This window comes from Peromyscus leucopus, chromosome 15 (assembly GCF_004664715.2).
Source record: "Peromyscus leucopus breed LL Stock chromosome 15, UCI_PerLeu_2.1, whole genome shotgun sequence".
NCBI lineage: Eukaryota > Metazoa > Chordata > Mammalia > Rodentia > Cricetidae > Peromyscus > Peromyscus leucopus.
In genome coordinates this window covers 56,536,864-56,559,480 of record NC_051076.1, presented here as the reverse complement: position 1 = coordinate 56,559,480, position 22,617 = coordinate 56,536,864, and the positions used below count along the sequence as shown (strand labels likewise).

The 22,617-nt window shown below is 42.2% G+C and overlaps 1 protein-coding gene across 3 annotated transcripts in view; it reads left to right on the top strand.

Annotated features, from left to right (window-relative positions):
* The window catches only part of Rbbp5 (RB binding protein 5, histone lysine methyltransferase complex subunit), a 29,524-nt gene extending 6,980 nt beyond the window's left edge, over positions 1-22,544 (top strand). The window contains exons 2-14 of one of the 3 annotated variants that reach the window (XM_028876539.2): positions 271-296; positions 1,339-1,511; positions 5,847-5,987; positions 6,692-6,854; positions 8,613-8,722; positions 10,777-10,896; positions 10,983-11,136; positions 11,232-11,303; positions 11,839-11,956; positions 13,121-13,190; positions 13,641-13,870; positions 14,826-15,017; positions 20,689-22,544. In XM_028876539.2, the coding sequence (XP_028732372.1) occupies positions 271-296; positions 1,339-1,511; positions 5,847-5,987; positions 6,692-6,854; positions 8,613-8,722; positions 10,777-10,896; positions 10,983-11,136; positions 11,232-11,303; positions 11,839-11,956; positions 13,121-13,190; positions 13,641-13,870; positions 14,826-15,017; positions 20,689-20,717 (1,598 nt within the window). In that variant the 3' untranslated portion in view covers positions 20,718-22,544. The remainder of the gene's footprint in view (positions 1-270; positions 297-1,338; positions 1,512-5,846; positions 5,988-6,691; positions 6,855-8,612; positions 8,723-10,776; positions 10,897-10,982; positions 11,137-11,231; positions 11,304-11,838; positions 11,957-13,120; positions 13,191-13,640; positions 13,871-14,825; positions 15,018-20,688) is intronic. The other 2 variants (XM_028876540.2, XM_037211423.1) reach the window with 2 other exon arrangements.
* The last annotated feature ends 73 nt before the right edge of the window (positions 22,545-22,617 follow it).

The following is a 22,617-nucleotide window of genomic DNA, read 5'->3' as shown; positions in this document are numbered from 1 at the left end:
GTCTCTAGTGTTTGCCTATATAGAAGGTGGTTGGATTCACATCTGCTCTGTACTCACTTTGTTAAGATATCACAGCCTCGGAATACTTTCCTGTATGCTTACGAGACGATGACAGAAGTTTAAAAAAGCATCTGCCATCTGCCTGTGGTGATGAGTAGCGTGAGCTCATGGGCGCCTGGAAGGCTAGTGAGCTGTGTGCTGTTCGTGGGCCATGTGGGCCCTTGAGTGTGCCTTATGTTTCATCCACTTTCTTTCTTTGCCTTGTTGCAGAGTCCTTTGGGCAGAACTATCCAGAGGTAAGTTTAGTTTTGTCGTAATGTGTGGAAAATGGTAACTAACTGCCTTTTATTTGTTTAATGACAAATAACTAAATGTGACATACACATCCATATATTGCAGTGGTAAAATGAACTGTTTAACTTGGAACAACAGATAACATGCAATTTTGGCTGGAAATCTCAAAGTAATTTTTTAAATCTTAAGATTCTTTTTTGTCTGTTTGTTTGAGACAAGGTTTCTCTGTGTAGTTCTGACTGTCCTTGACCTTACTCTGTAGACCAGTCTGTCATTGAACTCAGTGATCCACCTGCCTCTGCCTCCTGAGTACTGGTATTAAAGGTGTGCACCACCACCACCTGGCAGAATTCATTTTTCTTTAAAAGGAAAAAAATATCCACAACTTTAATGGAAGGGCTTTTTAAACAAATACTTCCATCATTTATACAGGAACTTTGTGTGTGCTTTACAAGTTTTGATGAGTGCATTTACATAGTAATAATGATCACCATGTGTAAGTGTGCATTTGTAACATTTCCTGTGCTTCATTGTGCTTATCTGTTAAAGCTTGACATTGATGTAAAATAATGTAATTTTATTAATGTCAGTCACACAGGCTGCTTCATAGCTTTTACATTTTCCTGTAATCAGCCGGGCGGTGGTGGCGCACGCCTTTAATCCCAGCCCTTGGGAGGCAGAGGCAGGTGGATCTTTGTGAGTTCAAGGCCAGCCTGATCTACACAGCGAGATCCAGGACAGTCACCAAAACTACACAGAGAAACCCTGTCTCGAAAAACCAAAAAAAAAAAAAAAAAAAATTCCTGTAATCAAATAATCAAAGAACTCTTGTAGTTACCTCTATAACACTTTGTCTGTTGACCTCCAGAAAGTTTGTGTAAGAGATTGATCATCACTGTTTCCAAAAGGTTTGGGTTAGCTTTTATAATTATTTGTCCATTTTAGCCAATTGAAAAGGTGTAAGAACACTTGCAGAGAGATTTCTGTGTGCGTTGTCTTTGGTGACGGAGAGCCCTTGTGTATACGTCTGCATTTGTCTTCCAGGAAGCTGATGGGACTTTGGATTGCATTAGCATGGCCCTGACGTGCACCTTTAACAGGTGGGGCACACTGCTTGCAGTTGGCTGTAATGATGGCCGAATTGTTATTTGGGACTTCTTGACAAGAGGCATTGCTAAAATAATTAGTGCACACATCCATCCAGTCTGTTCTTTGTGGTAAGGAATTTTTATTTTATTTACTTTCTTTTTTGTTATTGTTGTGTAGTGATTCTGGAGACTCTGTCAGAGCCACAGGAACTTATACATTCTGGGTACTTTACTGCAGAATTATATAAATACCTCAGGCCCATGATTTCTTTTTTTCCTTTTTTAAAATGTGCTTGTGTATAGGTATGTTTGCATGTGTATGGCCTCGTGTGTGTGTGTGTGTGTGTGTGTGTGTGTGCGCGCGCGTGTGCGCGCGCGCGCGCAGGCCCAGGCCCAGGGTTAATGGCAGTTATTGTAGACCTGGTAGGAAAGGTAACCCCAGTCTTTGTATGCAGACTTGACCTTAGTCCCTCATAGTTAAATCCTTAGCTTATTTCTGCCATCATTTGTCTCCAGAGTCTAGGAATGTATTTACCTCATCTCTCATACAAATGACTGAATATTTTCTGAACACTCCTTACATGCCAGGCATTGGATTACAAACTTTATATATATTAACTCTAATTGTCTCAGTAGTCCTCTATAAGGAGATACTTTATCCTTCTTATCATAGATGAGGAATTGAAGCTCAGAAAAACGGTATTCTTCCCTAACACCACACAGCTAGAAAGTTAAGTCATGTCTAGGTGTGAGCAGAGGTCTCATTGTGAGCTTCTCCTCTTCTTGTGTTTGCTGCTGAATTCTCCAGTAACAAGCATTTTTCATTCCACAGTTTTTGTGTTTCCTTTGTGCTCCTTTTATATTTCCTTTCTCTGATGACTGCCTTCTGTGGGTTACTTGAACAAATTTAGGGTTTTGTATTGATTGATTTTCAGTGTCCTTTGTGTACCTTCTAATCTAGTAACCACTAGATACAATGTTACACACCTGATTAACCACGATCTAAAATACCCCAGGGCTGACCTGGCAGCAGTTCAGATAAAGTATAGAGCCCTGGCCTTCTTTCCCTTTCTGCCTCCCGTATGTAAAATGTAATTATCTTATACATTTCCTCTGCATACATTGTAACTGGCACAAGACAAACCTTGTAGTGTCCTAAGATTCCATTTTCTCTTTTTCTTTCCATTTAGAGAACTTGGTTTAGCCTCTTTGTTGTTGTTTTGTGAGACAGGGTCTCTCCATAGCCCAGGCTTCCCTTCTCTATGTAGACCAGAATGGTTTTCTACTCAGAGATCCTCCTGTCTCTGCCTTAGGAATGCTGGGACTAAAGGGGTGTGCCACCATGCCTGACTCCTGACCTCTGTAGTTTTGATGAGAAACTGTTATCCTTATGTTCCTATTTTTCTATAGATGGGGTGCCATTTTCCTATTACCACTTTCAAGATTTAAGATTGAGGATGTTTCTGCATTCAACATGTTTGTATTCTGGAATTTTTTATTTTTAATCTTATTAAATTTTTTTGATGTTACAGTTACATCATTTACTCCTTCCTGTTCCTCCCTTCAGGCCCTCCCATGTACCCTATCCCTTGCTCTCTTTAAAATTCATGGCCTCTTTTTCTTTAATTTTTGGGGTGGTGTGTGTGTGTGTGCACATACATGTATATATTCCTAAATATATAAATACAACCTGCTCGATCCATATAATGTTATTTGAATGTATGTTTTTTGGGCTGACCATTTGGTATTTGATAACCATTTGCTGTGCTTTTTTCTGAGGAGGATTTTTGTTCTTAGCCTTCCTTGGTTGCCTGTAGTTAGTTCACTGTCTAGGTTGAGCCCTGTAAACTTTTACCCATCCATGTTGTAGTTATATTGGTGAAACTCTATGGGTGTAGCTTCTGACATTCCTAGGAGACACAGTCTCACAGCACACTTCCTGTTCCTCTGGTTTTTAAACTCTTCCTACCCCATCTTCCACAATGCTCCCTTGAACCTTAGGTGCAGGAGTTGTGTTGTAGATGGATCAGTCAGGCCTGGGCTCCACTACTCTGCATTTGATTGGTTGTGGCTTTCTGTAATGGTCTCCATCTGTTGCAGGGAGAAAGTCCCTTGATGGGAGTCTTTTGGGCAGTCCTAACCAACAACTCAGAAGAGGATTCTCATGCCTGGTGTTATGGCCTTGTGTGCTTAGGCTGACCTTAAATCATGGGGCCGGGCGGTGGTGGCGCACGCCTTTAATCCCAGCACTTGTGAGACAGAGCCAGGCGGGTCTCTGTGAGGTCGAGGCCAGCCTGGGCTACCAAGTGAGTTCCAGGAAAGGCGCAAAGCTACACAGAGAAACCCTGTGTCAAAAAAACAAAAAACAAAAACAAACAAAAAAAAAATTAGTCATGGATGACATTGAACTTCGAGTCCTCCTCCTTTTCTCTCCCAAATGCTGAGATTACAGTGTGTGTTCCTGTGCCTGGTTTGCGCAGTACTGGGAGTTCTAAGCAAGATCTCCACCATCTTAGCTCATCCCCCGCTCCCGGATGGTTCCTGTTGCTGATATTGTTTGATTTGGGAGGGTTTTGAGGATTTTTTGGCATATATGGAGAAATTTAGCTGTTGTTTCTTCAAATACTTTAAAGCACACTCTGTTCTTTGTAGGACCCTGATGACATGGATAGTCAGTGGCTATTAAATTATTTGTTGTTGTCTCTCTGATCCCTGAGGCTGTGTTCCTCCCACCCACTTAAAAATTTTAAATCTATTATCCATGCTTAGTAGCTTTTACTCTTCCAGCTTGCTGTTTCTTATCTTTCCTCTGCTCCATTGACTGCTGGATTCCTCTACTGAATTTTTACTTTGTTATTATATTTTCAGTTTGAGAGTTCCCTTAGGTTTTTCCTTTACACCTTTGCAGAGGCTGCTGGTAGAGTTGAAAGCGGAGACTCCGTGGGTCTCTGCTGACATCATCTTGTTTGGGAAGGACAAAAGGCCCTGTTTGGCTTCCACAGGCACCGTGGTGGGGAGGAGATCTCACCAATGAAGCTGTTTGCACTCAGCCGTCTGGCAGCACCCGTGATGAGGCACAGTCAGGGTAGAAGTCTGTCTGTCCCGACCTTGCTGATGAGGACAGAGAGGGGCAGGTTTTTCTCTGGGGCTTGTCTTGGGTTGGGAAAGAAGAGGAGGATTGTGTGTAACTGTTGGCGTTACCCAGTTGTTGACTTCTTCGCCCAGTCCAGGATGTGTGAGGCAGGAAGAAGATCCAGGGAGTTCAGTCTTGAGTCATCCTCTGGGCTCTGCTGTCTCTAACTAGTCAGTCTACCTTTCAATCTTTGTTTAACAGAATGTCTATATATCTGCATTTAAGAAATGACTATTCATTTCTTAATTTTTTTTTGTTTATTGAGACAGGGTTCCTCTATGTAGCTTTGGAGCCTTTCTTGATACTCACTCTATAGCCCAGGCTGGCCACAAACTCACAGAGATCGCCTGCCTCTGCCTCCCAAGTGCTGGGATTAAAGGTTTGTACCACCGCCCAGCTCATTTCTTAATTTTTATTGTTTTTGAAACAGTTTTGGTCTGTAGCCCAGGCTGTCCTTGAACTCATGATCCCCTTCCCCCACCTCCTGAGTGCTAGGATTGCAGTTATTTTGAGGTAGCATATTTGTCTCTTTTGTTGGTGCTTGTAGTGATATATTGTGTATCAAATAAAGCTTGCTTGAGGATCAGGACAAAGGCAACCACTAGATTAAACATTGAGGCCAGGCAGTGGTGGCACATAACTTTAATCCCAGTGCTTGAGATCTCATGCCTTTGCTTGGGAAGCACACAGCCTTTCTTTAGTCCCAGCACTAAGAAGGAAGTGATGGCTGGGCGGAGAAAGGTATATAAGGTGTGAGGAGACGGGAACTGAAGCCTTTTCAGGCTGAGGAGTCCTAGAGGTGAAACGTGGCAGTGGCTTGTTCCTTTGTCTCTCTGATCTTTCAGCATTTACCCCAATATCTGGCTCCTGGTTTTTATTATTAAGACCTTCAGAAATTCAGACAACAGATGCTGTGATGGAGGGCTGTAGGAAATTTAGATGGTCTTTATTCCTGAAACCCCCAAGCCCTTTTTGTGTTTCATGGTCTTAAAGGTCGACTGATTTGGGGATTTAACTAAGATGCTAAAGTCTGTTATTTTGGGTGCTGACCATAGTATTATTTTGAAATAGTACCATTACTATATATTTAAAGATAGTACACGAGCCAGGCGTGGTGGCACACACCTATAATTCCAGCACTTGGGAAATAGAGACAGGAGGATTGTGAGTTCAGGGTCAGCCTGGGTATATAATGAGAAGGTTTGTTACAAATTTGGCTATACTTTTAAAAATGTTGACCTGTGCAATTAGGTCAACATTTTATCCATAATAGTGCTATATATACTTTACCTTATACTGTGTGCTAAATTCACCTCTGTTTTTTCCCCTAGTTGGAGTCGAGATGGTCATAAGCTCGTGAGTGCTTCTACAGATAACATAGTGTCCCAGTGGGATGTTCTTTCAGGCGATTGCGACCAGAGGTTTCGATTCCCTTCACCCATCTTAAAAGTCCAATATCATCCTCGAGATCAGTATGTTTAAGATATTCCTTTCCTAGGGTGGGATCTCATTCTGAGTGGATTAGCTCTGGGCTCTGACAACTTTTTAAGAGGCAAACACAACACCTTTTCAAACCTATATAAAATAATTTTTCCGTCTAGGTTGGTTCTACTGAATATATTGTAAGGAGATTTAACTGATCAATATTAAACTTTGGAAATGACCAAAGGTGGGAATAATGTAATGAGTGGGCCCTGGCCTTGACTCTTTAGAATACATTAGTATGAGGAAACAATTTAATATTAAGACTATGTTTAAGGAAAAGTTGCCCAATATTCCATTGCTCAGACACAGCTTTTCATTTCTTGGGGATCTCTCATAGTCTCTTTCTCTGTAAGTATGATGCTCATTATATGTACCTCAAGCCCAGCCATATTTGATTCATATACACATATATCTGTTAACATAATTAAAAATCAGTATTTTGTTTGTACTTTATTTAGTATCTTACTGGTTTACTAAATATTTTTAATGATCACATTTTATTTGTCAAGATAGGCTGTCATTCTTTGAGTCCATTAATTAGGAGTGTAGACTTCATATGATTTCACCATTTCACATTTGCTGGAGCTGGGAGAGCCAGTGAAGGAAGTGGGCAGGGATCAGGGGAAAAGGACAGGGACTCAATCTGCTGATACCAAAGCAATAGCCAACATGTGTTCATATTTTTAAACAGGAACAAGGTTCTCGTGTGTCCCATGAAATCTGCTCCTGTCATGTTGACCCTTTCAGATTCCAAACATGTTGTTCTGCCGGTAGACGACGACTCCGATTTGAACGTGGTGGCTTCTTTTGATAGGCGAGGGGAATATATTTATACAGGAAATGCAAAAGGCAAGGTAAGCTCTGAGGTTAGTGAAAAAAGGCTGGACATCTGCCTTGGCTCATACTTCCTTCTACTTTAGGTTTCTTTTATCCAGGGAATAATCTCTGAACTGATAATATAACTAAGTTTTCTTTCATGCCTATTAATATAATTTCTATACATTGAATTAGAGTAGATTATGTGATTTAGATAAGGATGGAGACAGTGTGGTAGCTTATTTTGTAATTCTTCCAGCACTTGGAAAGCAGAGATAGGATCACTCCAAGTTCGAGGACAGTCTGAATTAAATAGTGAGATCCAGGCTAGTTTTGGACTACACAGCAAGGCTTATCTCAAGACACTAAGAGAAAGAAAAGAAAAGAACTTAGGCTATAACTTAGCTGCGAGTGCTTGCCATGTACACAAGAGGCTGTAGGGTTAATCCCCAGGGCCAGAAAAAAAGCCAGGAAAGGACAGAAAGTTCTTGACTGGTAGTGGTAATGAAGAGAATAATATTTAAAAGTCATTAACTAAAGCATGCTGATGAAAATGTCTTAATATCTAGTTGTGTGAAATCCAGTATGAACATGCACATGTGTGCACATTCACACAGAGAAACATGGTACAGTTCAGGCCAATACTGAGACTGTCGATTTTCTTTCTTCTGTTAAACCTGTCCTTTGGGATGTTTGAAAGTATAGACTGTTGGGGGTAGTACATTGTAGGTGTTTCTTCCGGTAGCGGTTTTTTTTTTTTTTTTTTTTTGAAGATTTATTTATTTATTATGTATACAGAAGAGGGCGCCAGATCTTGTTACACATGGTTGTAAGCCAACATGTGGGTGCTGGGAATTGAACTCAGGTCCTTTGGAAGAGCAGTCAGTGCTCTTAACCTCTGAGCCATCTCTCCAGCCCCAAGTAGCGGTTTTTTAAAAATTGTGGTTAAGATACATATTAATAGCTGTAGATTGCTTGCCTCCAGGGTGAGGTCCTGGGTTCGAACCCCAGCACAAAAAGGAATAAATAAAGAAGATGCACACAAATTTTATCCTTTTCAACATTTTAAAATGTTGAGCTCAGCGGTTACTCAGAACATGGTGGAACTCATCACCATCTTCTGCAGACCTCCTTTATCTTGCAAACTGAACGGCTGTCAGTGCTGTCCCCATTCCCTGGCAGTGCCGTTCTGTTTCCCGTTGCTGCGTTTCCACTGTGAGCACTTTATGGAAATGGAATAATACTGTATTTTCCTATTTACAGCTAGTATATCTCCTACAGCATTGTGTCCTCAAGGTACCTGTGTTGTACTGTGTGTCAGAATTTCCCTTCTCTTCAGAGTTGAACCATTGGATGTATATGCCACGCTTTACCTATATATCTGTCTGAGGATTCTGGGATGGTTTGCACCTGTTGGCTGTTGTGGATATGTTAAGAGTAGATGGTTAAGACTGTAAAACAGCCGGGCGGTGGTGGCGCACGCCTTTAATCCCAGCACTCGGGAGGCAGAGGCAGGCGGATCTCTGTGAGTTCGAGGCCAGCCTGGGCTACCAAGTGAGTCCCAGGAAAGGTGCAAAGCTACACAGAGAAACCGTGTCTCAAAAAAAACCAAAAAACAAAACAAAAAAAAAAAAGAAGACTGTAAAACATAGTATCAGTTAATAAGATTGAATATATAGGACTAGAGGTGTTTGAATTTTTACTAGGTCTCTGCACAATTTAAAAACAAGTCAGATCTAATTACTAGTAGTCATCAGAATATTTTTTTTTTTTTATTTTTGTTCTGCAAACTTCAGATCTTGGTCCTGAAAACAGACTCTCAGGATCTTGTTGCTTCCTTCCGAGTCACAACAGGAACAAGCAATACCACAGCCATTAAGTCCATTGAGTTTGCCCGGAAGGGGAGGTGAGTGAGCCCTGTCTGCCTGCGTGGATGGAGTTTTTGTATTGGTTTTTATAACAGAATCTCAATACATAGCTCAGGCTGGCCTAGATCTTGTGGTCTTCCCACCTCAGCCTCCTGAGTGCAGAGATTACAGAATGGCACTACCATATCCAGTGATGGCTTTGATTTTCTTTAGTTTGGTTTTTTTCAAGCGAATGGATGTAAATAATAATATTTGTAGTCTATGTAATTTATAAAATTGACTTAAGCTGTTAAAATCTCTCACTGTCTGGTTCTTAGGTTCATACGATTTCCCTCATTGAACCAGTAGTCACATCTGTGTTGTTGGAAGGTTACAAGGCAGTTTTTTTTACAGAAAAGATGTTCAAGTATTGTTGCTTAGAATCAAAATGCCTGGCACATAGCACTGAGTAAAAATTTTAAATGTTTCACTTACTTATTTTTAGCAGTGCTAGGGAGAGAACCCCAGGGCCTCTCTCATGCTAGACAAGTGCTCTAAAACTGAGGTACATCCCTGGTCCCAAATATGTCAGCCTGTCTTAATTAAGGTTACTCGGTGATGAAACATCATGACCAAAAGCAACTCGGGGAGGAAAAGATTTATTTCACTCACAGTTTCATATAACAGTTCATCATCAAAAGCAGTGAGTGAGGGCAGGAACTCAAGCAGGGCAGGAACCTGGAGGCAGGAGCTGATGCAGAGGCCATGGAGGGGTGCTGCAAACTGGCTTGCTCTCCATGACTTGCTCTGCCTGCTTTCTTGGAGAACCCAGTGTTACCACTCCAGGGATGGCACCACCCACAATGGGCTGGGCCCTCCCTATCAATCACTAATTAAGAAAATGCCCTTCAGCCTGATCTTATGGAGGCATTTTCTCAGCTGAGGTCCCCTGCTCTCAGATGACTCTTTGTGTCAAGTTGACATAAAACGAGCCAGCACATAACCTGAACTAATGTTATAGAATTCATATTGCAGTTGAGCATGCACTTAAAATCTGGTAACTGCTTTAATTCCAGACATCCACTTAAGTTTGTAAGACATAGATGGAGTGACAGAAACAAGAAAAAAATGGCATGTCAGTCAACAGCAGCACTCTTTTCTCTTCTTTTTAGGAACATTCTTAGTGTTTGGGGGTACATTCGCCTTCAAAGTGCTTGGTCTGTCTGGTTATTGAACTTGGAGTTGGCTGCATGCTAGGCCAACACTCTACCACTGAGTCACAGCCCAGGCACTCGGATTGCTCTTGAGTCCAGAATAATTAAGTCATGTAGAAACAAAGAAAGAAAAAGAAGCCATGACTTTGAGAGAATGGGGGAGAAGGTTGCATGGGAGGGGTTCCAGGAAGGAAAGGGAGGGGGGAAAGTGATGTAATTATAATTTAAAAAAAAAAATGTACTATTAAAAGTAGTCAAGTAAATAGAGACTGTAAGAAAATGATGAAAAACTTACTTTAAACAAATACCTATTGTCACTACAATAAAAAGTTATCTATTTAAAAGGGACATATTTAAGGCCAGAGAACTGGCCCAGCAGGTAAAGAAGCTTGCTACCAAACCTGATGATCTGAGTTGGATCCCAGGGCCTACATGGTGGAGGGAGAGAACTGACTCTTCCAAGTTGTCTTCTGACCTCCATATGTGTGCTATGGCATGTGCATCCCCTCCCCAAATAAATAAACATAACTGAAAAAATACACATTTAGCTTATTGACTCATTAATGATCATTGGCTAGATAAATGCAATATTTAATTATTGAATATTACACATTATGAACTCATGAATTGAGCAGGCTGACTTTGGTTCAGAGGTTTTGGGATCTCAGTTAAGTCCAGGCAATATTGACATGAGGTTTGGGGATACACAGGATAAAACACATATATTTTCACTTTACTGGTTTGGAGTGACAAGAATATACATAAGCATCGAATCTTGGCCATTCTCAGTTTCTCTCCAGCTAACTAGTTGGTCTGTGCTGCTAGTCTAAGTAGTAGTGATAGAAATTGTTAACAGGGACAGATGTCTGACTGGTCGATAATCTCTCTCCTTTCTGTAGTTGCTTTCTAATTAACACAGCAGATCGAATAATCAGAGTTTATGACGGCAGAGAGATTTTAACGTGTGGAAGGGATGGAGAGCCTGAGCCTATGCAGAAACTGCAGGACTTGGTGAATAGGTAGGTGGTATTGCCAGGAGAGGATGTAAATGACCTTTCCTGGGCTCTTTTTCCAGTTTCTCTTGGGGATGTTCTTTGTCTTTTAGGACCCCATGGAAAAAATGTTGCTTCTCTGGGGATGGGGAATACATAGTGGCGGGCTCTGCCCGGCAGCATGCACTGTATATCTGGGAGAAGAGCATTGGCAACCTGGTGAAGATCTTGCATGGGACCAGAGGAGAACTCCTGCTGGATGTGGCTGTAAGTAGAACAGTGTGTTACTTTGCTTGATCACACACTGTAGAATGGCTTAAGTCTGTTCTGACAGTTCTTCTCTCTCTTACATTACAATCTAGTGGCATCCAGTTCGACCTATCATAGCTTCTATTTCCAGTGGAGTGGTGTCTATTTGGGCCCAGAATCAAGTAGTAAGTATTTTTCTGGTTGATTTGCTTTGAAACTAAATATTTCTTTTTGTCAAAAATTGTTTATACAGAGTAAACTGAATACTACTTTAATTGCTTTGTTTTGCATCTGATCCTTGCAGCCTAATTGAGTTCATTATATTCAGTTTCACTTCACTTCAGAGGGACGTTCTTAGTCCTGAGTGGGTTTCCAACTTTGTTTCCATGTATACACACTTTCTGCAACCTTTGAACATTATTTTGCTTTTCTTATTTTCAGCTCAGTTTATTTATATCAGTGAACACTTTTAAACTACCTTTGTGAAGTACACTTAAAAAAGATTAAAGGACGTAGTTATTTAGAAAAGAAATGCAGTTAATAACTTAAAATGTTTATATAGAAAATACATCAAGATTGCAAACACTTAGATAGCTAAGATTTATTTTCTTATCCCAAATTGAATCTTAGAATGCTTAGTCTGTTTCATGCTGAATATAAGTTGTCAGAACTTACATTGTTACTGATTTTTCACATGGTGACCTATCTGTCTTGTCATAGGAAAACTGGAGTGCATTCGCACCAGATTTCAAAGAGTTGGATGAAAATGTAGAATATGAGGAAAGAGAATCAGAGTTTGATATTGAAGATGAGGATAAGAGTGAGCCTGAACAAACAGGTAATGCCTCTCGATTGCAGATGGTATTTCCAAAAATACGATGGTTTCCTTAATGTTCTTACTGTGCGTTGTAACTGTTTTTTTTTTGTGCTTTATCTGCTGCCTTTTTCCCTTAAGCATATGTCGTTACCACAGTGCTCAAGGCGTCTTAATCTATGTTCTAGTTAAGGGTTCACGTAGGCATCTCCAGTTCTCCAGTGCTCGAGCAGCTCTTGACATTTCGTCTGTGTCTCCTGGTGAGTCACAGATGATTAAATGAGGATTTGCATACAGCACCCTGCAAAGCACAGAGATGCGCTCAGGCTCAGCTTGGGTTGTGTTTTCTTTTACATCTTCGTCAGTTGGAGAAAGGTCAAGAGCATGAGCTCTGATACCAGACAGCTTTGGCAGAATACTTCAGCTTGAATCCTCCATCTAAAGTGGAGTAAAGGTAGCACCCACTTCTTTGTATTGTAGAGGATAAATGGAAAAACTCATACAAAGCACTTAGTGCCCAGCTGTAAGAAGAACCCCAAAGTCTTTTGTTGTTATGACCTTAGTCGTCGTTATTTTTAATCTCATCTTCCAAATTTCTGAATAGGAACTCCTTGAAAATAAAGATTCTGACTTTTTTGTTGCTGTTTGGAGACAAAAGTCTCATTATGTAGCACAAACTCCCAGTCTTTCTCATCAACCTTCCCAGTGCTGAGAATACATGTGTGCATCGCCCCGCCTTGAGATTTGATTTATCTTCGCGACTTCTAGCACAGAACTTTGTATATAGTAGGTAGGGGTGTGTGTGTGTGTGTGTGTGTGAGAGAGAGAGAGAGAGAGAGAGAGAGAGAGAGAGAGAGAGAGAGAGAGAGAGAGAGAGAGAGAATGAATATGTGAATGATTACTATGGCACTGTGATTAATGGCCAGATCTCTGACACCTGGACCGCTTCATGGTGCTAAGAATTAGGGAATCAGGATTGAAGTTAGGTTTCTCCAGCTTGAAAACTGCTCACCTTTTGGGTTTTGGGTAACTTACATGTCTCGTGGGTTTTAGGAATACCTCCATGAATGCAGAGCATCGTAGACGGTTTTGGCAGTCTTGGATTATGTTTTGTGAACCTTTTATTCTGAGGCAAAAAGCAGTTTTCCATTTCTTTTCTTCAAACCTCTCCAATGTTCTGTCCTACAGGGGCTGATGCTGCTGAAGATGAGGAAGTGGACGTCACCAGCGTGGACCCCATTGCTGCCTTCTGTAGCAGGTGAGTGGCTTGGAAGGCTTGCTGTAGCTCCTGTCTCTTGTGCACTGCCCAGCCCCCAGCTGTCCCTTCACTTCAGCTGCTTAGTAGTGGGAAGAGCGGACAGTCCTTTGCTGGACACAGTGTGAAACCAGGCATGACAGCCTTCACCTTTAGTCCCAACACTCGGGAGAGAGGCAGAGGCAGGTGAATCTCTTGAATTTGAGGCCAGCCTGGTCTACAGAGTGAGTTCCAGGACAACCAGGGCTACATAGAGAAACCCTGTCTCGGGGACAAAAAGAAAAAGAAAAAAACGGTTCCCCAGTTCCTTCCCTTCATCTCAGCTCTCTTAGAGTCCAGGTCTGTAACTGTTGTGTGTACTGAATATAGGATTAGAGGAAAGGCTGAAGGGCTGTGGTTTAAGCAACTCTCTCCTCTTTTTTCCAATCCCTTGTCTGGTCCTGTTCCAAATAGTGATGAAGAGCTCGAAGATTCAAAGGCTCTGTTGTATTTACCCATTGCCCCTGAGGTAGAAGACCCTGAAGAGAATCCATATGGCCCCCCACCGGATGCAGTCCCAACCTCCTTGATGGATGAAGGGGCTAGTTCAGAGAAGAAGAGGCAGTCTTCAGCAGATGGGTCCCAGCCACCAAAGAAGAAACCTAAAACGACCAATATAGAACTCCAAGGAGTGCCGAATGACGGTAAGAGTCGCCTCTTTATTCCAATGCCTGTGGATAGTAATTTATATTCTCGGGCACAAATAAGTCATTTCCTATTTGAGCCCTTTTTACTTTAAAGGAGTTTGCCCATGAGTCTTTTTCTGTATTGCTTCACAGTTCTGTGATGATGGCATTTGTGTTCAGACTTAGTCTTCTGATCCATGACTTGAACTTGTTTCCTTGAACTGTTCATCTTTCTGTTTTTCCCAGAGAGTGGTTTTGCTGCGTGGTAAAGTGCCAGTCAGACCTGCACGGTCTTTTCTTCCTTCCCACTTACCCAGTGGGATTGGGAGCTTTTATCACCATGTGTTGCAATGATTGGCTAGGGACGGGGTGGTGTTAGCATTAGACATCTTCCATTTTTTTCTCTTACAGCTACCGGTAGATCAGTTAATTATCCAGCTGTATAATCTCTGGTGTGTATACTTTATTCCCGGCAGCGAGGTATAGTTTCTGTACCACTGCTCAGTTTGCATCACCCCTGCAAGTATTTTATTATTCTTGCTTTACAAAGGAGACAAGTTGAGCTGCAGCTGCATAGCTTGTCCAAGTTCTCACAGAGAACGGTAGAGTCAGACTCAGGCCCTGGTCTGTCCATTTGTTTTCTGATCGCTGTGCCCAGGTTGTGTGTTCGTTTCCCACACACTCCTCTTCAGGTTTGATTGACTTAGAATGAGTGGGTATTTTAACTTTTTCAATTTGAAGTCACTCTGGTTTGGTATAAACCACATAGACTGTGTATGCCTTTTGGTCTAGCAAGTATTTGTCAATTTAGTAGCCATCTTTTGTAGTTTTAAAAATAATAGTCCACTTTCTTTCTTAGATTAGTGATGTGAACCATAAAGAGCAATACTGTTTGCACTCAAAGGTCTGTTTGGGACGTGGGACCGGTGTGTCTTGGACTGTGTCTCATGGGTGTCTGTCTGTCCTCCTGTAGAAGTCCATCCACTACTGGGGGTGAAGGGGGATGGCAAATCCAAGAAGAAGCAAGCAGGCCGGCCTAAAGGATCAAAAGGTAAAGAGAGAGAGTCTCCATTTAACCCGAAACTGTACAAAGGGGGCAGAGGCTCGCCTCTGGAAGGCTCAGCGGAGGGGAGAGTGCAGGCGGGACTCAGCCAGCCCCCGGCAGGTAAGGACGCACGGGAGCACTGTCTGCCTTGCTCTGTGGCCTTGCTTTGTACAGCTCCTGACCTCCTTCAGCTGCAGCGGGCCTTCCCTCCCTCTCCTCTTCCTTTCCCCAGCATCAGGTCATCCTCGGGTTTCAAACTGCTCAGGGCAAGCTCAACCAAAATTGGCTTAATTTGCTGGCTGTCAGCCTTCGGTCCATAGATTACAGGGGTTCCACTTCCTTTAGATACCTACAAAGTATATGTGAGTGTTCTTCTGGGAAGGAACTTTCCATTAGGTTCCTATAGGGAAATCGATGCCCCCAAAAGATATGAGCCTCCAGTTAATACAGCACTTAGACTGTGTCTCCCTAGGTGTGTTGTTTTTAAATCTGCATTTGTGGCTGGTTCTTCAGTTTGTTTTTAGTTTTGCCTCAGACAGACAGATACCCAGCGATACAAGCTAAGCTGGTTTAATGTAGCACCCGACTGTTAAACTCCAGCATCTTCATATTGTTCAGATGCTCCAAGTAGTCTTCTTTCTCGGTGACGACAGTCTAGAGAAAGGAGAAATTTTTATCAGCACCATAATGTTAAAGAGAAAACGGGCTTTGAGGTTTCCCCCAGTATCTGAAAATAGGAGAAAATTACCAAAAAGACACAGTGTGGCTTCCTAACATCTAAGTGTCATTTTGGTTGTGAGCCTTAGCCCTTAGCATCTGAGCCATGTCAGCCCCCAACACATAATATGTGACTGAGGGAGTTTATCAAGGAATGGAAATTCCTAGAAAATACCTGTGAACCGGTTAAGTGGTGTTTGTTTGAAAAATAATCATCAATCCAGGCGGTGGTGATGCACGCCTTTAATCCTAGTACTTGGGAGGCAGAGGCAGTTGGATCTCTGTGAGTTTTAGGCCAGCCTGGTCTACAGAGCGAGTTCCAGGACAGCTAGGGCTGTTAAACAGAGAAACCTGTCTTGAAAAACCTGTCCAAAAAAAAAAAAAAAAGGAAAAATAATGATCCAGTTAGAGCTCATCTCCACTCAAATGTCCTTGGGACTTGAAAGTTTGTATCTATCCATTAGGTTCGACACACACACAAGCATGTGCTTTTGTTAATATAAAACTCTCTTTTTTGTGTGTGGCTAATTGACACAGAATAGATAAAATGTCAGTGGTTATATTTAGTTTTTTCCCCCTCTAAATTTTAAATTAAAATTTAATTTAAATGTGTTAATCCACATACGATAAATAGTAGAATATAAAGCAAAATTCCTTGTTCAGTTTGTACCTTATGCTAGTTAATTGTTGCCTATAAATAGAAATTATTTTCTATAGCGAAATTGAAAAACAGACTGAGTCATTAGTCCCCTAAGTTTGCTAGATCTAGACTTGATTTTTTCATGCTGCAACACCGATACCACTGAGTAGGAGAGTCCCACACAGCAGTGGTTACAGCACCTAGTAAGCAGTTCCCACCTCCATACTGAGTCCTGAGCTGCATGTGGATAAAGGAAGTGGTCAGTAATTGACTCTAGCTGAGCAGTTAGTTGACTACCAACAAATAAGATGGCCTCTCTGTAGCCTATGTGCATACGCTCTGTCAGTTCAGAAGAAACCCAATTTGAAATTGGAGTAGATTTTCCTGCCACAAAAAAGTCCAGTTGCTTTTAGCATGATTTAAAATGTGGCCAGACATATAAAATTAATTAAAACACTTTAGGACATAATCTCTATGCTTCTGCGTAGACCAGGCTGGCCTTGAACTCACAGAGATCCGCCTGCCTCTACCTCCAGAGTGCTGGGATTAAAGGTGTGCGCCACCATGCCTGGCTTTTGTCCTGTAAGTACTTGGGAGCCCTAGGGTGTGGCTCGGTGGAGCGGCACTTGCCTGGCTGGTGCAAGGCCCTGTGTTTGAGCTGCATCGCCAGAAAAACAAACACTACTAGTTAAAATACATCTTGTGCTTTTCAATAGGAAGTATATATAGTAAATGGTAAATAAACCACTATAGAATTTTAAAATTGTCTTTCTCAATAATAGAAAGACTTAAAATTCAGTTTTAATCAATATGTTCACTAGTAGCCACAGTAACTCAATGTCTAAATGAGAACCAAGATCAAAATGTTGGAACGTTTACTCAGTCCTCGAGAATGAACTTTTTATTCCTCAAATTCATTAGTGTTATTATCTTAGTAGCAAAAAAAGAATTTCAGTAAAATCCTGAACTGTATGTGAAATGCATATTGGTTATTTATGCAGGCTAGCTTTTCAACCTGTTCTATTAAGAGCAGGTACCTGTGTCTAGGGTCCTTTTGAAAAGGACCCATTGTCACTTGGTTTGGCCTCAAGGTTGACAGAAGTACTGAACAGTGTCTTTAGTAGCAGGGTACTTCCTGCTGGCCTTTTGTTTTCTAATTACTTTTGTTGAGTACTGAAGTGGGTCAGCCTTAAAGGGAGGCAACTATTTGAACAGCTTTATCCTTAAGGAGGACTAGAGAACTTGCCCGTGGTGGGATGAGAGAAAGGATCCATTTTCTTAGGGGCAGAGCAGCTCCAGTCCCGCAGTCCCGCAGCTCCTCAGGATTGCATGCAGCCTGTGCTTCTCCATGCAGCTCTGTGTCCTTCTTCCTGTGTTCTCCTTTCTTCTCTGGCCTTGGTTCATTGATCTTTTCCTGAATGGAAATCTCCAGAACAGATGAAATACCACAGTGCTAAGGAGCAGGATCATTAGCAAAACCTCAGCAGGGATCTTGAGGCATGGTTCTAAAGCCTTCAGAGGGTTGCCTGTGGCTTTACTGATGGTTCAGTAGTTTAGAACTTTGTGAGGCTGCAGATTTGTGAGTGGTGACACTGGATGTCCCAGATAATTCCAGAATATCAACTTTCAGGATAAACTATCATAACTTCTATGTGGGGTTCTTTGGTTGAAGTAAGGGCTTCATTCAATAACACAGTGGTTTTTGGAGGGTCTTGAGCAAGCAGAAGCTGGACCTGCTGTTGATTTGTTTGTGGCCCTCCAGGGGCCTCTTAGGAAAACTGATATTTTCATGAATAACTCACGTTATTTGATACTTCAGAGATTTTCAATAAAAGATAGAATGTAGCCATTGTTTTCCACCAGCTATTAAGAAATAAAACTCATTTGGAATGCTTATAGCAGAGATCTCTTTGAAAATTAGCCCAGGGTTTGGGGGTGCAGGTCCATGTTAGCATCTGCCTAGCATGTACAAGGCCCCGGGATCTGCTCTTGGCATTGCAGAAACACACCAGTCCACTCCGAAGACCGTGTTAGAGGTTCATCCCTGTGGACCCCTTCACTGGGTAACTTTAGCATTAATGTCACATCTTTGTAGGCAGAATTGTAGGGTAAGCTGGGGAACGCTCAAGCTGGATGAATGATAGCTGTGTATGAATGTGGGCAACTGACCAGTCACCACAGAATGCATCTTGTAAACCTTGATTACTCTGACAAAAAGCTGCTTTTAACTGTTGTATGTTCCAAACAGGAGATTAGGATTTCGGGGGAAATGGGAAGGCAAATAGACCGCTGTTAATCTGGGATCTGGGGCTACTGAAAATTCTTTGACCTTGCACAGCTCATTAGTATTGACTAGCATAGGAGGACCGCACCCGAGGATTCTTGTGTGGAGGGAAGCCTGGTAAGGGTAACCCAGAGTTGAGGACTCTCCAGGGACAGGCGTGCTGGTGCCGTTTGTCTAATACCTGTTTCTGTTCCCTTAACTCTATTTCTGAGCTGGAGATGAAAACACAAGCCAAGACCTAAGGCTCCCCAGCAGCAAACCTCAGCAAAATGCCACCAAGGACTGGTTTGTCACATATATAATCCCCCTGCCCCTGCTAGACACCACTGGCTGATGTACACCTGGATATGTAGGTTGAACATGGCGGAGGCCAGAGTAGGCAGAAGAGCTGCTCTTAGGGAATTGGGCACCATGCAGATTGCCTTACCTTGGACCACTCTACAATTACTCATTGCCTCCTGGAGCTCTGCCCCTCTAACTACTTACAACAACCTTGGTTTTAAATGCCCAATAGTGAGTGAACTGTACGTTTGTCCTCTTCCTCCTTCTCTTCTCCTCCTTTGTAGAAATAGTCACTCAAAGGCTAACAGGGATTCTACTGATTTGATGCTTAGCTGGATATTCTGTCTCATTCTGTGTGATCCACTTAGCTGACCAATGAAGGATTGAAAATCATGTCAGAATGTTCTCTTTGGCCATCCTGAATTAGGCTCCTCCTGAGAGAGACCAAAAATAGCTGTTCATCTTAAGCTGGATTTTTCTTAATATTGTACTGCTGGAGATTTCCTGTATGATGCAGCTAAATATTGTTTCCATGGGCCAGATGCTGCAGGCTTTGCAGAGCTGGTTTCCCGTATGTTACCTTGCTCATAGTATTGCTTGCTTTGATTTTAGTTTGTTGCCTAATGCCTCAGTAAGCCTCTATGTGTAAATATGCACGCACACCTTTCATAAGAATGGGGGTGGTGTGGAAACGTGAACTATTTTGTACAGTAGAAGGTGCTCATTCATTGTCTTGAGTGTCAATTTGTGATCAAACCACCTTTTTCCACCATGATTAATGGTTAAAATGGTGGTGCTGTGTTTTTGTAAACTGAACACTCAGTTGGTCAGGGTTTCTATGGAAGCAGTCAGTGAAACCAACAGGAAGTAAGTGAGCTGAGTCTAGTAGACTGTATTCTCTTAAGTTTTAAATCCACTCAGAAATTCTTTATATTTTATACTGAAGGAGATTTGAAGAGTATGTTTGTGAAATGCAAGCATATCTTGAAATTATATAACATTCAGCTATAGCGTTTGAAATGATACAGCATTCAGCTTTAGCATTTGAAATTATATAGCATTCAGTAGTAGAGCTTGTATCTTGTCCTTATCTCAGTCTGTTCTCAGCAAATGTGAGTGTTTTTATTGTCAAGTTTTCATTTTTATTAGAACTTCATTTTAAAAATAGCATTCAGAGCAACTTTGTGAATGAATACTTTTCTTTCAGTACTTATGTGATTAATTCTCACCATTTTAAACTCCAAGCATCGTGTAGTCCCTCATTCAAATTACACCCAGGAGGCTTTTCTTCACTTTGTTCTCTGTTCGTACTTCCTAGTAAATATTTCACAGCAGCCCATTTAAAGATGTCCCTCAGAAGTGAACAGCTTCTATGGAATCATCAGGGAAGTGCTTATTTGATCTTACTATTTAGGATTTTAGTCACTTACCGGTTCTCGGTGCATAGACACACAGATAGTAGCTTTCATCAACAGCACATGCTATCTGGGGTTCCAAGCAGATAAAAATGTCACTTAAGGAACAGTGGAGCTTGGACAGGGATGTCTTGTTCACTGTTATTTTTTAGTGACTGATTAGTCTAATATATGAAAGATTGAAAGGGTTGGTACCCTGGAGTTTATTTTGTCTGTTGTGACTGCCCGAGAACCTGGTTATCTGCCTAGGTTAGGTAGAGGCTCATCCATTTACATTCCCTACACACACATTGGGACAGTACTGAAACAGTGTTGGTTGGGGATTTGGCCTTAGATTGACGGTTGCTTCCGTGAAGAGTGACTGGGAGCTGGGTTATGCACTTCATAGGGGGACATTCTTGGCCCATGTGTGCCTGTGATACTAAAGGAAATCTTCCGTGTCTCTCTCTTTAGCAGGAGGAGCGATCTCAGAACTGCTATGAAGACGGTGAAGCTCATCGTTTTTTCATGCTGTCGTCAGGTAGCCTTTGGACAGTGCGGCCAGTCATTTGAGATTGGCTTGATGGAAAACAAAGGCCTCTGCCTCCCACCCAGGAGGTGGAAGGAGGATTTTATGTTTGAATGAAGAAGTGAATTATGGAAGAAGAGCACAGGTCCCTGCCTTCCCTTTCAAGCATAAGTCCAAATAGGCTCTCAGGAATGAGGATGCGTGAAGACGTCGGGAGATCTGACTCACTTCAGCTTCACACTTGGTTGTGTTGCTGGTGAAAAATGCCCGTGTTTTGTTCACCTGACTGTTGAAGTCACATCCTTTGGACATGTCATTCCCATCTCCTGCTGCCTTCATCCTCAATGCATGTCCTTGTGACTTGTTCTTTTCTGAAATTTCGATACCAGTATCCTAGGAAACCCGGTGCATTTTCTGTTTCTTTCATTCATAACTCCCCTTCTCAGATGCTTCCTGTATTTCTATATTGTGTATAAAGGTTGGACAGAGAAGCGAGTGCTTGAAAGATTTCAAATTGGCAGAAAAGGAAGAAATCTAGAAGGCCCTTGTCATTCTGTCTCGGGAGGCTGGGCTCTAGAGAAGCTGGGGTTTCCCTTGCATTGCATGTTTTCCAGTATCAGATCTGTTTGATAATCATGGTTTTTGGATATGATTAGTTTTACCCATCTCCAGCTAAGGATCATCAGTAGTTTGTGTATTACTTTATCCGTGTTGACTTCCAGAGTTAGAAACAAAGCAAGGTGTGTTTCTCCACAAGCTTCTGTATCATGGGGGTGGGGCACCTATTCGAGGACTGATGTGAAACCCCCAAAATCAAAGCCGCAGCAGCTCGCTTCAAATCAAAGATGAGGTTCACTCGTTCAGTCGTTGCCTGTGGAGAACCTGTCCGCACCAGCCATAGTTGTCTCTCTTCCTGAGCCAGCCCTGTGTTTTCACACACTTCCTTTCTGTGAAAGGTTGCTTAGCTTTTTTACCCTTCTCCTCCTCACCCTGGCTCTCTCTGCATTTGCTGTTCTTTTAATAAAAATAGCAAATTGGATGGTATGTACAATAAGTGTTTGAAATTTTCTGAAAATCCAAAGTCAGAAAGCCAAGTGTGGAAAACGTTAGTTAGTTCGTATCGTCTCTGGCAATAGCGTTTGGCTTGCCCTGGGTCATACTTTCGGCATTGAAGGGGGGGTTAAATGCTATGCTAACTGTGAATCTCTATCAGCTGGTGGAGGCTCCTTCAGGTAGCCCAGCCTGTTGACTCCTTTATATTGGGGGTAGAAGTGACAGTGGACCCACCCTGCAGGGAGTCTCCAGAGTCAGTGCGGTGCTGCCTCAGGTGTGAGTGAGACCAGTGGCTGTGAGTGGTGAGTGGCTCACGGGACATGGTCTTATTTATAGGTATTGTATCCATGTCCTGTCTCTGGACAGCACCCCGCGGGTAGTGTGCAACGGACCCAGGCTTTCTGCCTTCCCTGTGCGAAGTGCTTGATTTCCTCCATCGGCTGCTAGTGCTGTGTCCATTTCCATTAACTGGCTACTGAGAAATCACTCAGACCCTGCCAGGCAGTCTCTGGCAGCAGCTCCTAATAATTATTTATGCTTTTGGAATTTTTCGTCAGCTTCTGGAACCTCCCGTCCACTTTGAGCTGGGCTTTTTTGATCTGTGTGATATATGTATATTCTTCTCTTCTTTCTGTTGCCTTCCCTGACTCTCCACTCTGTTCCTTAAAATGTTCTGTAGTTTTGTACAGGGTGCGGACTTCTTGCTAAAGCTTTAACGCTTTGTAAATAAAATGGGATGTTTATTAGACCCCGAGTGTAGACGTTTGTCTGTAAACTGCCTGCTTCGGGACCTCAGCAGCCGCTTTGTTCCTGCGCAGTAG